We start from the raw sequence: 17,695 nt of genomic DNA on the forward strand, positions 1-17,695 counted from the left end.
GACAAGCACAGAAAAGAACCTGGATTTAGAAAGGTAAGTATTAACAGTAAAATACAGATTGGCAAAGAATGAGGCTATAGGCAGGAAGACAAAATAGGAAATTATAAATTCCACTTTAAGAAGAGGAGGGTCAGAACTAGACCCATAGCAGTGGAGATAGCCTGAGGGGAAAGATTCAAGAGACAACTTAGTTCAACAGGAATAAGTTGCTGACTTAAGGGTAATGGAGAGGGAGGAGTCTAGGAAGATGTAAGTCTGCTATATGTCTAATCCTCACTTTATATTTGTACATAAGTTTAAGTTTGTCAATATTTAAAAACATAAAGGAGTTCCTTCAAAATTCTGCCGATATACAATTAGTTGAAATCTGAAACCCACTGACAGAATAACTGTATTCACTACAGATTGGAACACAGTAACAGTTACCATTATAATTTTAATGACTGCCATTTTTTAAATTTAACTAGAAGTTTCGATATTTGTTGTTGTATATAAAAATACACTTAACATACCATGCTTGTGCTATTATTATATTAAATAACCAAGGAAGAACCTATGACTTTTACTTCAGCAGGTAAATTTGTAATTTACAAAGGTCTTCCTATCACTATTGTCCAAAGACAGACATTCTTCAATTATGTATTTTCAAAGCACAGCAGGAACTCGGGTAGCAATTGCATACATAGTAGCTTCTGTAAATATAGTACTGAGTTCACTGTTCATATTTATTCTTTCAGGTTCCATCATTCTGTTATTTAATTGTTAATGGAAAGAGAATTAGGAAACAGTGCATACTTGTTTTGACAGTGGCAGCTCTGATAATTAGTAGAAGTGTAGTCAACAATACACATTTTAGGGAAAAGCAATAAATACACAATCATCCCTTTCCTCACCTCAACCATGTTTTTTTTTTCAGAACTTACTCATCTTATAACTGAAAGTTTGTACCCTTTTACCAGCTTCTACCTATTTCCATATTTGTTTATCAGATTGTTAGGTTATTTTCTTAGAGACTTACTGGGATGAAATCAGTATCTTGGCCTGCTCTGTTACTGGCTGCAAACTCTGGGAAGAATCTGCTTCCAAGCTTGTTCATGTTGTTGGAAGAATTCATTTCCTTGCAGTTGTAGGACTGAAGTTTCCATTTTCTTGCTGGCTGTTGACTAGAAGTCACTATCAGCTCCTAGAGGACACCCTCAGATCCTATTTGTGTCACTTATCCATCTTCACAGCCAGCAACAGAGATCTCTCTTGTGTCAAAAACCTCTCACACTTCAATTTTTTCTCTTCTTCCAGTTCCTTTTAAGAGTTCACCCAATTACGTCAGGTAATATCCCTATGTTAAAATCAACTCATTCGGGATTTTAATTGTATCTTCAAAATTCCTTAACAGCATCATCCATAATATTGCTTGTATTGCAGGGAAAATGTGCATGTGTAGCTGGGGGCAAGGATGTTTGGGATCACCACACTTCCTCTTACCATAGCAAGCTTAAGGTTCTGTTTTGGTAGCATGAAGCAAATTGAAAATGCATACACTCTATGAAACAGCAAATCCACTTCTACATTTTGAAAAATACAGAGCAGTGGGGTTGGCTCAGTCAGAAGAGTATGAGACTCTTGATCTTGGTGTTATGAGTTCGAGCCCTATAGGGGGTGGAGAGATTACTAAAAAAATAAATAAATAAATAAACTTAAAAAAAATAAGAGAGTAGTTACTACATGTGTGCATCACAAAATGTTTTCTAAATGTGTATATTTTAACATAGTTTTAAATACAGAAAACTAGGTAAGAACACGATTATCCATTGATGTAATACGTATATTGTGGTATATTCACAAAATCAATGATCCAGTGGTTAAAATAACCTAAACAGATACATACACATATCATTAAAGATCTCAAATACACGTTAAATGAAAAAATAAAATTGCTGAAAAAGTTAACACTAAATTAATAAAAGTCATTCTATATATTATAGATGGAAACATGCACATGTACAAACTGACCCTAGATATAACTATGCATCTTATTACTTATGACCTTGGGCAAGTTATTTAACTACTCCTTTGTAAAATAGTCATCTGTAAAATGTGGATTACCGTAAGGATTAAATGAGCAAATCTTTGGAAAGTATTAATACTAAGTACTTAAGTATTTATTAAATAAATATAAATACATAGCAGTATAAAAATTGAATTGTACAGAAACTTGCTGAACTATTACAGTGAGTGTTTACCTGTGGGGAGGTGAGAAGAGAATTTATAATTATAGTGTTCAGTGAGGACTTCTATTTCATCTATGATTTTACTTTTAGTTAATTCTAGATGTTAGAAACATGAATTTTTGTTACATTACATGTACATTTTATTATTTAAAAAATTAAAAGTCAGGAAGCACATTTAACATTACTGCTATAAAAGTATGTTGATCTTGGGGCACTTGGGTGGCTCAGTTGGTTAAGCGTCCGACTTCGGCTCAGGTCATGATCTCATGGTTTGTGGGTTCAAGCCCCGCGTCAGGCTCTGTGCTGACAGCTCAGAGCCTGGAGCCTGCTTTGGATTCTGTGTCTCATTCTCTCTCTGCCCCTCCCTACTTATGCCCTCGCTCTCTGTCTCTCAAAAATAAATAAATGTAAATAAAATTTTTTAAGTATATTGATCTTTAAAGATCAGTGTTATATGATCTTTAATAGTCTTTATAGACCTATACAATTTTAGCATTCATTAATCCTACTTTTGGCCATATATTCTGTAGGTACATGTTAATAATAAGAGATGAACGAATTGTCATAATAATTTACCATTTTCTTTTTCTCTATAAGAACTGACCTTAGGAAAAACTAAATTGGTAGAAAAGCTTCTAAAAGATAGTCATTTACCCCACCTGATTTCCTGTAAGCACTGCATAATACACTGTGTACCTTGATTTTTGACATTCACAATGCCAGAACTAACTGCTATTATCTGAGCAGCAACTCAAAATATTGAAGTAAGATGAAGGCTCAGTTGTTACATAGCTTTGAAGCTTTGAATTTTTTTTAAATGTTTAAATATTCCCAAAGAATAGTAGTGCCAAGTTATCATTCATTACTCAATACTCAGCCCAGCAAATTGGAAAAAACACAACAACAATAACAGATGCTGTGGGTGACTGCAGTGCTCTGCCATTAGTTTGACTTGTGTTTTTCATTTTGAAACTGGGTGAGTCACCCACAGAGAGTTATAAAGTAAAACAAAGAAGATTCAAGATTTTAATAAGACATCACCTTGAGGTCCTCATGTTGAAGATAGTTTATCTCTGTCTGTATGCAAGTGTTTATATATGTAAACACTCAAAGATAGAGACCCCAATAAACAGGCACAGTCATAAAATCTCTTTGCAAGTGAAGATGAAATACTGGCTGCTACATACATGTCACACAGTATCATTATTCTATTGAGATCCTGAAGGTCAAATATATGTCTCTATCTAATGTCCCTTCTCAGCAGAAGGCTCTGATCCTACTATGATGTCTCTACCCCTTTGCTTATGGAAGTTGCCTTTTACAAAGGGAATTATTTAATCCATGATCTCAGTCTTTTACCTTATTCTGTATATAATATTTATTTGGTTTTCCATAACAATATTATATTCTCAGGTTGCCAAATTCAAAACAGCTAGATGGGTTGGGAGAGATTATTAGTTATTCAATTGGTAGTTTTGTCCACATTAGTATAAATTACTGATTTGAATGATTCTTGGTGAACTGATTCATCTGTTTATAGCTACATCAACCAACTATTATATTGTGTGTCAATATTTTGACTAATTTCTGGATGAAACCTACTGAAAAGCAAGACAAATGAACAAATTTAGGTATTGTATCTGTTTTATTTTGTATTCCCAATGATAAATATTTGTGATATTTAATTGAAGACTCATGCATTGATTATAGCCCTTCATAAGTGAAAGTGTGTAGATTTCAGAAGTCCTCTGATTAACAACAGGGAGGTATGTGCACTAAATATGCTCCCATGTATTGGTAGTACTCAAATCCTAATACTGAGAATAAAAGACTTTATGAATTATGTTTCTTCCTTTTCTTTGTCTATACACTCAATATATCTTCTCAAGTTCTGAGGGGTTATTTTTCTCCTTGCCCCCTATAAATATGAAAACCAAGTCCCATTTTTGTCATAGTTTAATGTAATGTATGACTGCCCTTATTATCAGTAAAGGACATCAGAGATGGGAACAGATTTAAGTATTATAGCAATGAGTAAGAATATATCTTGGCTTATTCCAAAGCTAAAATTCTCCTCTCCACTATAATTATAGTTGGGATGTGGGACTAGGGAAGATTAATGGACATTTAAACATTAAGGCTCAAACCAAAATTATGGTCATATAATAAGCAGAGAAATGTTTTGGGGAAAATATGAGTGTGCCAGAAAATTGGATTTCTCTAGTGTAACAGGTTCTTCAAATCAGCTTCTAGCTATGAATATTCTATATATAAATTATATCACATATTATATAGAGATTATACATAAATATCATTATAACATAGTTTATATAACATGATTCTATATCATTAAAACCTATTATATATAATATATACAATATAACCATATATATAAAATATATACCTTATATATGGCAGGGAAGGTTGAAGAACAACATGGATTCCTGAAATTGGTAGGTGCTGGATCATGTACTGCATTGGGGTCAGGAACATTTGTATCATTATTCTGTAGACAGTGAGGTAGTGCCTATGTCATTCTCACACTACTTGCCCAAAATCAACTGTTTTGAGAAGATGAGAAGAAAAACATAGAAAACCACAATTCTGTCAGGTGTTAATAGGACAAAAGTTTCTAAGGTCAATTTTGAGACACACTGAATTGTTTATCCCTTCTTGGAGGGAATACAGTTGGTCATTATTACAATTGTTTTGGCAAAAAGCCTTCATGGACTTCCATATTACATAAAAATGAATTTTTCTCATCTCCAGCTTTTTTAGCTTCTGCTGCATTGAGCACCATTGATCATTCCTGTCTTCTCCTTCTCTTCCCCACTCCAACTAGGCCTTTCAAAAGGTATCTTCATTGTTTTTCCCCTTGTTTGCTTAAGAAATACATATTAGACTGTTCAAACATTATTTAAATATGTAAAATATGATGAAAGTCCCCTATTATATACTATGTCTTACAGACACACAGTTAACCCTTTTGTACATATTCTTATACATACCGTAAACTTGTTATCTTCGTCCTCTTATTTTTAAACAAAAATGGATTTGAAATTTGCTTATTTCATGTAACATTATCAAGGCTACTTCTCCACGTCAGTACATAAAGAATGAGCTCCAGAATTTTAACAATTGTATAGTATTCCACTATTTAGAGAAAGGTCCAACTAGACAAGCCCATCCATGGACAGCCCTCCAACTATGCTTGCGATTTCAAAAATCACTCTTTCTATTGATATATGTCAAAGTATATAGCATGGAATCTTTGTGGGAGACTCTCTTTGAATACTGCCTTCCATCAAAATGACAGCATTCTGATAGTTGTATCTTAGGCTTATGGTAACCCTGATCAACTTTATTTATCAGAGTGACCCTATCTATTTTCTATTTTCCAGAACATTGTCAAAATATCTGATCTGATATTCACGGCACTCTTTCTTATAGCATTAACATGCAGTTTTTCGATTTAAATAATATTGATGCCACTTCTAGAATATCCTTATAAGGAAGTGTCTGTTGTTTTGAACCACAAGCTCCACTGAATTGTTAAACTGATTAGTTTTGCATATGGCCAACATCATCTTTGATTTTGATTATTAGAGTTACCTACTAACTGATGCCCCTCCTTCTCTGTCTTCTCCCTACTACAGTTTATAGTATATTATCAACACAGCATCTAGCTTTCCTTCTAAAACATAAATCCCTTGTTCAAAACCCTCTTTGGCTTTTCATTTCATCAAAGTAAAGTCCAAGAGTCTCATAATTTCTTCCATATCTCTGCATGATATTGTCTTCCATTACCTCTCTGACTCTACCCCTTTCTTCATGCACTCTGCTCCAACAATACTGGTGTACTTTCTACTGCTCTAACACACACCAGGAATGGTCCCACCTCAGATCTCTGTACTTGATATTCCCTCCACTTGCACACTCTCTTCTCTGATATAGCTGCAAGACTCATTTTGTCACTTCCTTCAAATCTCAGCTGAAATGTTAACTTATTGAGCAGGTTTTCACTAACAACTTTATTTAAAATTGCATCTCATCCAGAATTCCTAATTCATATTCTCTTTTGTAATAGAATAGAAAGGCCAGAAATAAACCCATACATATATGGTCAATTAATTTATGACAAAGGAACTAAGAATGTAAAATGGGGAAAAGACAGTTTTATCAGTAAATGGTGTTGAAAAAAGTGGACAGCACTTGCAAAAGAATGAAACTGGACCACTCACTATCTTACATCATACACAGCAATCTATTCAAATGGGTTAAAGAGTCTACAACAAACTAAAAGTCCTCTGCATTGCAAAGTGAAACCATCAACAAAATGAAAAGCCAGCCTATGGAATGGGAGAAAATATTTGCAAATCATTTATCTGATAAAGGGTTCATATCCAAAATATATAAAGAACTCACGCTACTCAACAGCAAAAATCTGATTAAAAGTGGTCAGAGGATCTGAACATAATTTTCTCAAAGAAAACAGACACATGATGGCCAACAGACACATAAAAAGATGCTCAACATAACTAATAATCAGGTACATAAATGCAATCAAAACCGCAATGAGGTATCACTTCACACCTGTTAGAATAGCTATTATCATAAAGGCAAGAAATAACCAGGGTCAGCAAGGATGTGGAGAAAAGTGAACCCTTCCTTATGCACTGTTGGTGGGAATGTAAATTGGTGCCGCCACTATGGAGAACAGTATGGAGGCTCCTCAAAGAATTAAAAATAGAATTACCATATGATTCAGCAATTCCACTGTGGATATTTATCCAAAGGAAATGAAAGCACTGACTCGAAAAGATATATGCACCCCCATGTTCATCACAGCATTATTTATAGTAGCCAAGACATGGAAACAACCTAAGTGTCCATCAAGAGATGAATGGATAAAGAAAATGTGGTATATATATGCACAATGGAATACCATTCAACCATAAAAAGGAGATCCCATTTACAACATGGATGGATATGCTAAGTGAAGTAAGTCAGACAGAGAAAGACAAATACCATATGACTGCACTTATAGGTGGAATCTAAAAAAAATGTGCTCACAGATACAAAGAATAGACTGGTGGTTGCCAGAGGTACAGGGTGTGGGAGGAGGGGTTGGTTAAATAGGTGAAGGGAGTCAAAAGGTACAAACATCCAGTTATAAAACAAATAAGTCCTGGGGATGTAATTTATAGCATGATGAATATAGTTAATAATAATGTATTGTACATTTGAAAGTTGCTAAGAGAGTTAATCTTAAAAGTTCTTATTATAAGAAAAAAATTTTAACTGTGTATTGATGGGTGTTAACTAGAGTTAGTAATCATTTCACAGTATATACAAAAATTGAGTCATGTTGTATACCTGAAAACTAATATAATGTCAATTATATCTCAATAAAATATTAAAATTACATCTCCCCCAGAATTCCTATCCCCTCTTCTCCTTTACCCTCATTTATTTTATTAGCATTGGCAACCATCTGATACACCATTGTTTTGCTATTTTGTATGTTTATTGTCTCTTTCCTTCTCAGTGGACCACAAACCTCATGAGGGCATGGCTTGCTTATCTTGTTCACCATAGTATTTCCAGCACCTGGAACAGTGCCAGGTATAGGGTAAGCATTCATGAAATATTTGCTGAATAAGTAAATAAGTAAAATAGAAACGTATTGATGTTTCATACATTAATTTCAAAACAGAACACCTTACTACAATATTTCATTGTTTCAGTTGGCTCTTTCGAATGATTTTTTTTTACAGTCACATCATCTGCAAGTAATTATAACTGCTTTCTCTTCTCCAATATTTACACCTTTTATTTTTCTATCTTTTCTAATTGCTGTATCTAGAATTTTTATAATAATATTAAATACTGATGGTGGTTTTTAGAATCCTTGCTTCATTCCTTACTTTCATTGGAATTCCTCTGATACTGTATAATTTAAGAGGACTCTGGTTAAGATTGGAAACAATAAGAAACACATACACACACACACACACACACACACACACACACACCCATTAGAAGACTATATTACCTCATACTTTAAGAAAAATTTTATCAAGAATTTTAGTAGGGTTTTATTAAATTATTTATTGGAATATACTAGCACGAGCCTGTGTCTTCTCACTTGACCTGTTAATATGATACATTACAAAAATAGATTTCTTAACAGCCAACACTCTGCATCCCAGGAACTAGCTTCACTTTGCTATGGTTTGCATAGTTTCTTTTTAATACACTGATGGATTATATATGCAGTGTTTTTTAAGACAACTTGCATTTATCTATCTATATATGTAAAACAGGTCTCTTAATTTTGTGTAATTTTAGTCAGGTTTGTTATTAATGTTATGTTGGCCTCATATAGAAAAGAGTAAAATTTACTCTATACTCTGAATTGGCTCAAAATTAAATATTCCCTGACAATGTGAAGTAATTTATGACACCACCAAGCCTAGCATGTCTATTATATGCTTATATGTTTAAATGCGTGATTTTCTTAGAGGAAAGAGCATATTAAAAAAATAGCTTTCACAATTTGTTAGGGTTAATGGTCCATTCTGGTTTCTAATTTATTTTTGGAAAAAGTTTAGTTATTTAGTCTTCTGATAATTTTCACTCAGATGTTACATTTACCTGCCTAGCAAATAAATCTGTGCCTGTGATTATTTCTTCTTTCTTTCTTCTAATTCTTTGTATTTGTGCTCTTGTGATTGTGATGCTGAGGAAAGGAGCATCTTCCACCGGACACTTCCTTTGTCCTTTGGCAGCCTGGGAAAACTGGCAGAGACCCGCACCTGTGGCATTGAGGGAGGAACTCAAACACGATGAGGCTGCCAGGGCTTCAGCATGGCTGCCAGAGATGCCTGTGCCAGGAAGCTGTTGGGAGTGCTGGAGATATCTCAGACCAGTAGGCTAAATGGTCCAGAAATCACTGTGAGTCCTGCTTTGTAAATAAGGTCTGACTTTTCATTCTCCAAGAAGGTACCAGCAGTTGACCAATGAAACAGCTTAATTAGTGGACTGATGAGAAGTCCTAGGTAAGTATTTAGGGAGAATATCTGGGAGAAAAACTGCCCTTTGCTATGGGGGTTAAGACTCCAAAATGATCATAAATTATTATAATTTAATTCAGTATTAAAGAAATATTTTGCTATCTCAGGCTTATGAGGTGATGGCATTTGAGTAAAATAATCCTCTTCTATTTTATATTCTTCCCACCTCTATTTTTGTTCTCCATTTCTTTTTAGGATCCTTGATAGGTTTTTCTATTCTGCTTGCTTCCAAAAGGGAAAATTTCCCCACATTTCCTATCACTCACTTTCCCAGCAGTGAGAAATCTCATTCTGGGATAGATAGCCAGTTCTTCACTGGGTATGTTCTTCTGATGTCAAATAAGCACCTCAAATTCAACATGTCCCCAATCGAGTTGATCCACGTATATCCTCTGTGCTTATAGTCCCTAGATTTGTTTGTCACTATTCATTTACATTCAAGCCAGAGCCTTAGAGTCCACCTAAATTCTTTGCCTTTCTTCACCCTCCACATGAAATACCAAGTACGGTTCATTTTATTTTCACCTCATTTTTCTAGTAACTTCCTTCCTCTCCACTTACCTCAAATATTCTAGCTCAGGCTCTCATTATCTCCTTCTTGGATTTTCTTTACTGATACGTGATGCATTGAATACAAGTGAAATAAGGGTACAATAAACCAAAGAACCCTACTAGGTCCAGCTAAGAATCTAAGGAAGACAGTCCTTTGTAATCCATCTCCAGATATGTGAACCTGAACTGTAGGTGTTCTTGGTCTTTGGTTTGACAGTATTTTTATTGTTTGCCCTCATTTCCCCATATTCTTGATCTGTTTCAGAACCTACTTGGTACTCTGACCACAAATCTAACCCAGCCACAGTGGCTTAGAAAGGATCAGGATCAAGCAGATATGTGATTGTCAAAGAGCACAGAGTTTGATGACCCACAGCTGGCAAGGGTATGGTGAAGTAGGCATGCATACATTATTTATGGGAGGTTAATCTGGTAGTACTTCTTTGGATGGTAATTTGGCAATGGCTATTAAATATAAAATTGATCCAGCAATTCCATTTCTAGGAATTTATCCTGCAGATCTACTTACACATGTGCACAAAAATGTATGCACCTAAGTAATCACTGTAGAATAGCTTATAGTTACAGCAAATAAGAACCAATATACATGCTCATTAAAGGAATAATGAATAAAGTATGTGCCAATCATACAGGGAAATACTATACAATTAAAATTAATTAGGTAGATAGGTATAAGAAAAAATCTCTAAGATTTTGTGATAAATGGCACATTTATATAAAAATTGCATACACACATACATATATGCTTCTATATGTATTGACTATACAAACACAAAATATACTGCTTGTGATCTATGGGCAGGAGATCAGGGATCCTAGGGTATGAGACCTACTTTTCACCTTACACTTTTTATACAGTTTGACTTGTTTGGTCATGTGCATGTATTACTTATCTCGAATAAAACAAAACTAAAGACCAAGTCTTGATAGACATAGTTTAAAATATTAGGAATATGTGCATATGTAAAATGGTATACACATGTGCTTTTTTTTCACATGGGAAGTAACACAAAGATATACACAAATACACAGCATATGTGAGTAGGTAGCTATAAACACAACATGTACTTTTTTTTTTTGTAAATAAAGTTTTTTAAATCATCTTAAAAACATAAGATACCAAATTGTCCCAACCTATAGCAAGTATATTTTGATAAGGCATTCAAGATGTTATTTCATCTTTTCACCCATGATACTAGCATAGGTTTGCTTTTCAAAAACAAATATACAGAGTAATGTGTGCACAGCTAATGTTTCAGTTTCATCTGGTCTCTTGGAAGATTTTGACTTTGATAAATATATTCCTAGAAGACAATTAAGAAAAAAATAGATATGTAAGCATTTAAAAACCTTAGCCTAGTACTTAATTGCTAAAATGCTAAACAAGTTTTATTTTTTCTGCAATCCATCACATACACAATCCCAATAAAAGGAATACCCATGTATATAATAAAAAAATTGTCAACAACATCTACATTGAGCACAACAGCGGGCCTTTCTGTGTAAACGGCTGCCTGGATAGTGTTACCTAAACTTTAAAGAAATGTTTACCCCCAAAAGAACTTCCCTGATTGTCCTGCCATGTATAGGCCAGTTTTGATTAGCTATGGAAATCTGTAGCATAAATGATACCCAGGAAAGCAGGCTGTGTTATAGCAGCTTTAAACAAGAAGGCTGAGGACCTGGGGCTAAATTTTACTGAATAAAATAAAATTACTAATCAAAATTGTGATTAATAGGATGAACACCATTCTAAGATTTCTTGAAGAAAACATATTTTTAAATATTTTATGTACCAAAAATATACAAACAACAAACAACCAGGTTCCAAAATCCAAATGAAACAGGCCCCAAATGGTGGCAATCCAGATCTTAAAATGCATTTTCTAGAGCAGAGCTATATACCTGTTCTCTTATATATATGAAGGGTAGTTCCTCCAACCAGCCCCAAAGATACTTTTTAGCATATATTTTCCCAAAATACCATACATCTGAAATGTGTAGAAGACCTGAACATACTGTTGAAATATTGGTAAAAAAAGTATTGAATTGTAGGGGGTACCACCTCTACAACAGCCCAAAGAAAGAGCATATGTCACTCAGAGAACACAATTAAAGATTAGACAAAATTCTTTGTAAGAGGAGGCAAAAAACATGGTGGTGTTGGGAGAGGTACAGAAAAATCTTAAAGCCAACTTTCGATTGCCCAAAGATCACCTTTGATTTGTCTCTCTCTTTCTCTCTCTGCCTAAATACACTAAACACAGGTAAGCTGGGCACTTTCAACCTAGAAGACAAATGCCACAGTGAGTTAAAAAGCACAAAGCACAGCGTGAAGAAGAAAGTGAGCGGGGACTGGAAGGTAAATCTGGGCACTTTGAGAACACATTGGCCATCCTTAGCTCCAGAGGCCTGCGTAGTTTCCATGCAGGCCTGAAGGCAGAGGCCCTCCAGCCACGAAGAGCTTCATCTCAGGCCAGTTGTAGCAGTGGGTGTAGAGCGCGTTGGGGAACTCCCCTATACCGCCAAAGTAGTTCACCCACAGGTCATCGTGGTTGAGCCAGCCTCTGCCACAGGTGAGCTTGAGCTTCTTTCCTGAGGGCCCAGGACAGGAGTCTGGGCTGGCCGACGCCATCTCCTCCAGAAACTTCTGGGCACGGATGTCATAGAAGAGCAGGGAGCCATGGCCCGTGCCCACGGTGATGATGTGCTGGTAGAAACTCAGCGAACGCACCCCTGTGCCGCCCTCTCGGGAGCACAGGGGCCGGATATTCTGCTGGCGTTGGCGCGGATCTAGGAAGGAGACATGGGACTGAGAGCCAACCGCGTACAGGGACAACTCTTCGCAGTAGGTCAGGCACACATTCTCTCGACAGTAGGGCAGCCTGATGGACAGCAGCCTGGACAGAGTGCTCCGGGCTTTCCACAGGTGGAAGTAGCCGTCCAGGGACACGGCTCCCAGCTCCTGGTTCTTGCCGCTAAAGGCCAAGGCCCGCACCTTGCGGTTACTGGGGCTGGTGCTGGACCTGGGGATGGTCTCCATGTCCCTCGGACGGATGTGGGCGTACACAGGAAGCCCCGCGTCATTGTGCCAGGCGATGCTGCCATTGAACATGTCGGGGTCCAGCCGCCATAGAGCCACAGTGCCGTCGCGGGAGCCGCTCACAACCACTGTATCGCTCATCCAGGCGATGGTGAAGATCCAGTCCTTATGGCCGTGGCGGTCGCCCAGGCACACGGGGTCCAGGGTGGGCAGCTGGTAGACGGCCAGGCTGTTGGGGTTCTCTCCCCCGGTGGCCAGAAGCGTCTTGGAGGGATTCAGCTCGATGGCGTGGATGCCGCAGCTCGGCTGGGCCCGGGCCAGCCAGGGCCCCCGGTCCCGCATCAGGGGGATGCGTGTGATTTGCCCCGAGTGCACGTCCACCACGAAGAGGGTGTTACATTTGGTGCCGCACACGACCTGCCTGGCGTTCAGCCACTGCGACGCGAACACCTTGTTGAGAGTGCCCAGGGCCAGCTCGCGCTCCCTCAAGAGTTCGGGCAGCTTCTGCACCGCGTAGCCGCGCAGTTCGCCCTTGGAGCCCGACAGCCCGGCGCCGCCCAGAGCGCCCACCTCGCGGTCCTTGAGGTAGTGCACCAGCGAGCGCCGCGTCGCCGGCCGCTTCTGCTTCTTAGGCAGCAGCGGCCCCGCTGCGTCCGCCGCCGAGCCCTGAGAGGACGAGCTCTCGGCGGGCGCTTTCCGCTTCCTGCTACCTGTTTGCTGCGGGGCCATGGTGGGCGGCGGGCGAGTGGCCGCGGCGGCGGCGGCACGGCGGCGGCGGCGGCGGCGGCGCGTGGCACCCGTGTTGGCCGTGGTGGCGGCAGGGACCGCGGCGCCTCCGCGTCAGCCGGGAGCGCGGGCTCTTAGGGGCCAGGGGGCAGGCTCGACCGCAGGGCGCGGAGCCTACCGAGTCCGGGACGCGGCGGCGGCGGCGAGGGAAGCGAGAGCGGCGGGCTGGGCGAAGAACGGGGACCGGAGGGAGCGGGGCGCGGGCGGAGCGCGAGAGGAGTGCGGCGACGAGGGCTCAGGCGGCGGTGGCCGGGATCTAGGCGAGGGCGGGAAGTGCGGCCGGCCGGGCGGCGGGAACGAAGTCTGAGTGGGACAAGGACGACGCAGGGGGAACCGAGTGTGAGGGGGTGGAGGCAGCGGGAGGAGCCGGCTGGGAGCAAACGGGGGGCGCAGGGTAGCACACGCCAGGCTGGGAGGGGTCGGGAGGGGGGCGGGAGGTGGGGAGTGGAGCCCGCGGTGGGAATACTCACCCAGGGCCAGCGCTCCTGGATCCCTGAGCCGAGCCGTCTCCGGAGGACACATCCTAGTGCGCTTGCCCAGGCCCTCTGCTATCCTACTCCAGTCGTTTCACTACCCTCAGGATAGCAAACAACTAGCCTTCTTAAAATCCCTACTTAAATAAAATCTGAAAGGTAAAATAAAGTATGAAGCTAGAAGGAGCTCTAACAATTATATGTCGAAGGAACAAACGTGTGTTTAGTGCAATCCTGGGAGACTCTGCAGCAAAGAGAATGGAGATGTTTAGCAGAGGCAGGGAGACCCTCCCCCTTAGGTCTGTCCTTGCAGCTCACCTGCCCCAGCCCTTCCGCTGGGATTCTGTTACAAATTTTCAGGTTTTTTTCTTTTTTCTCAAACTGAGGTCCCTCAGTTCCTGCATCAGAATCGCTGAGGGGGTGTGTTCCAAATGTAGTTGCCTAGGCGCCACTTCCTGCCGGGGGTGGAGTCAGGACCCTGTGATCCAAGGCAGCCTCTGGAACCTAGAGGACTGCGTTTAAGGTGTGGGGTTGGGGGCTGGGGTAAGACAAGTGTTCCTCCATGGTGTTGAGTTCTCTTGAGCCTCAGAGTGGAACAGTGGAATGGAGTGGAAGAGGTCTAGAAGAAGGATACCTCTTTCCCTGCTCCAGGGAGGACAGGTTCAGTCCCCACTGTCAGTCCCAGGGTAATCCCAGGTGCCTGAATTGTCTTGCATGGGAGGCACCCTGGGGCATTGGGGCAGGGATATACAGATTACTCTAGGCACAGATGGTGAAGAACTTTCCAGAACGAGGTAACCACAGAGAACAATGGTGGAGTGTGGGTGTTCAGACTATGGGTTTAGCAGTCTCACGATTTGGATGCTGCATATCTGGCTTTGCAGCTTCAGAGCAACCTATTTGGTTGGCAAGCCTGTATTTAGATGTACTCAATTACACAGTGACACGAGTGGCTGGTAGCTGACACCAACTCTCCAGACACCCCAGTCCTTCTCTCCAAAACCTTGTATGCTGTGTGGGTGCATGTGGGAAGTTGAATTACCTTTTCTGACCGAAGGAGAGCTTAGAAGTTACTTTGTTATTGCTTTTCTCCCCCTTCTCCCAGCCCTTTTTGCATCCTCACCTCAAATGCACAAACTCCAGGTACAAAAACCACATGCCCTTCGCACCACCCCCATCGAGCTGCTGCATCCTAGTACCCACTGCTCACCCTTATTCCTCCCTATGTTTAATGCCCTATCCAGAAGCTGAGGGTAGTGGAGAGGGAGTGACTTGACAATGAAAAAAATGTTGACAACTTCATAATTAGAACTGATGTTACTAGAGAATAAATGACAAATTCCTTTAACATAATCTGCCATAATGTGTTTTTTTTAATTACACCTCAGAGAAATGGATACTATATAGTATAAATTCATAACGTACTTTTTACTGTTGTGGTAGAGCAAAATAGGCTGAACATTTTGGGAAATTGATAGATACACATAGGTACAGATTGCTAGATATATATTTTAATTGTGAAAATAATTCCTATAACAATTACTATTTATTGAGAGCCTTTTTGTGTCATTGGCTGGAGGACTGTGCTAAACACTTCAAATGTACATTCAACTTCACAAAAACTTTGTAAGGCAGATTCTACTTTTATAGCCATATTTTAAAATGAGGGCACTGAGGCCCAGAGGAACTAATGACTCTCCTATGGTCGCACAGTTAATAAATGGTAAAGTCATGTTGTGACTCTATGTCTGACTCCAAAGCTTTTACGACTAACAACTGCTCTATATTATTCAATAAATGCAATTTTTCTATTTCAATGTAAACTACCCTTATGATGGAAATTTTACAGACATTACAATCTCATGCACTTATGAAACATAGCCAGAATTCCTAAAATAAATGAATAAACCCTGAATCAACTTATGTACAACACTCCATATGATACATAAAGGCAAAAATAGAACCTATGAGACATATTTTCTTTCACACAAATTCTTTTTAATTAATATTTATTAAAAATAATAACAAATGCCTACATTTTTATAAAAATAACACTCATATAGTCTTGGTATTATGTCTCTCCACTCCTTTGATAATATAATTACTCAATATTTATGTATGTTTGTAGTCACTGTTCAGATTTCTATTTTGTATTGATAAATGAGGTGTGATAATTTCATCTAGAATACAATACATGAAATACATTTCATTTATGTCTACACTTTCAAATTTCTCAGAGTTTTTATTTAAAGATGTAAGATTTACAGACCAAAGTCAAATGGTATTGAGAGATTTAGAGTGCTGTATATCAGCTTGCAAATTTGAATCTTTATTTGTATCTGACTGCTTCCATTTTTAGGAAAACACAATGTCTGCTAACACCTAAAGTTATACACAGTACATTTATAGTTAAAGTAATAGATGCAATGGCATAACAAAATTTCAGCTGTCTGCATAGCCTTCTGAGCATGAGGGTCTCCATTAGGTATTTTTGTTACCTATGAGGGCCAGTGTGTATGAGTGTAAACATCTTGTCAATCATTATTGATCTATTTCTGTATTCATCACTGCTTTTTGCTAGTAACATTCCCCTGGATAAATTTTTATTAGCCTCACCTATCTCCCTTATGCCAGAATCCCCTTCATTGGATGGAGTTCTATGTGAGTGGTTTCAGACCATTGTCTCATCCTGTTCTCTAGTTACTTCATATGTTTAAATGTTATTTTTTTAATCATATAGTAAAGTTCACAAGGAGTTACATAACATTTCCTGCTTCGTTCATACCACCACATAGTTCTAGGTTTGTGCTAAATGGTTTATAAAACTTGTGTTTGGGGAGGGTCTAGGTGGTTCTGTCAGTTGAGTGGCTAACTCTTGATTTCGGCTCAGGTCATGATGCCAGGGTTGTGGAACTGAGCCCCGCGTTGGGCTCCACACTGAGTGTGGAGCCTGCTTAAGATTCTCAATCTCTCTCTCTCTCCTCTCTCTGTACCTCTCCCCCATTTATGCTGTCTCTCTCTCTAAAATAAAAACAGAGAACAAAAAAAAAAACTTGTGTTTGTCCTGTTGATAAACTAATAGAATAAAAGAGAGAAAGCAAAATGAAATATCAAAAAGAAGAAGATATTTTGAAATCAAATTACTTGAGTGGTGAAACTGATTTGTAATAATGCCACATAACTTGTTTGAAGTTATCCTGTAGATAATCTAGACAACTTCAAATTCTATCTATCATCTATCTATCTATCATGTTTCTTTTCAGCGTTTTGGACAATTTAATCAACTGTGTCTGTCCAGCTTTCTAATCTATGAATGAAGAAAAGGATCTATTTATTCAGAAAACAAGTTAGATTACCAATTTAAAATTAGTTAAGGCAGAAGATGTACTTTACTATGGTAGCATGAATATAAGCTTGGTTAGTAAGTATGATGCAAATTGTTTTGAAAATATTACTATTTTTAGCATCAAAGGTAAAATAAAAAGTACTGAAAGATAAAGTAGAGGTAACGGTAGA

At 38.9% G+C, this 17,695-nt stretch overlaps 1 protein-coding gene across 1 annotated transcript; it reads right to left on the reverse strand.

Moving 5' to 3' along the window:
- Positions 1–10,703: 10,703 nt before the first annotated feature.
- On the reverse strand, positions 10,704–14,586 carry DCAF12L2 (DDB1 and CUL4 associated factor 12 like 2). Its single transcript, XM_027054303.2, has 2 exons — positions 14,177–14,586; positions 10,704–14,009 (listed from the first exon to the last, which is right to left on the reverse strand). The coding sequence occupies exon 2, from the start codon at positions 13,647–13,649 to the stop codon at positions 12,276–12,278; it is 1,374 nt and encodes a 457-aa protein (XP_026910104.1). The 5' UTR covers positions 13,650–14,009; positions 14,177–14,586; the 3' UTR covers positions 10,704–12,275.
- Positions 14,587–17,695: the final 3,109 nt, after the last annotated feature.

This window comes from Acinonyx jubatus, chromosome X, assembly GCF_027475565.1.
Source record: "Acinonyx jubatus isolate Ajub_Pintada_27869175 chromosome X, VMU_Ajub_asm_v1.0, whole genome shotgun sequence".
Taxonomy (NCBI): Eukaryota; Metazoa; Chordata; class Mammalia; order Carnivora; family Felidae; genus Acinonyx; species Acinonyx jubatus.

Coding starts and splice junctions, on each gene's coding strand:
- DCAF12L2 (XM_027054303.2), bottom strand. CDS start 13,649: ATGGCCCCGCAGCAAACAGGTAGCAGGAAGCGGAAAGCGCCCGCCGAG.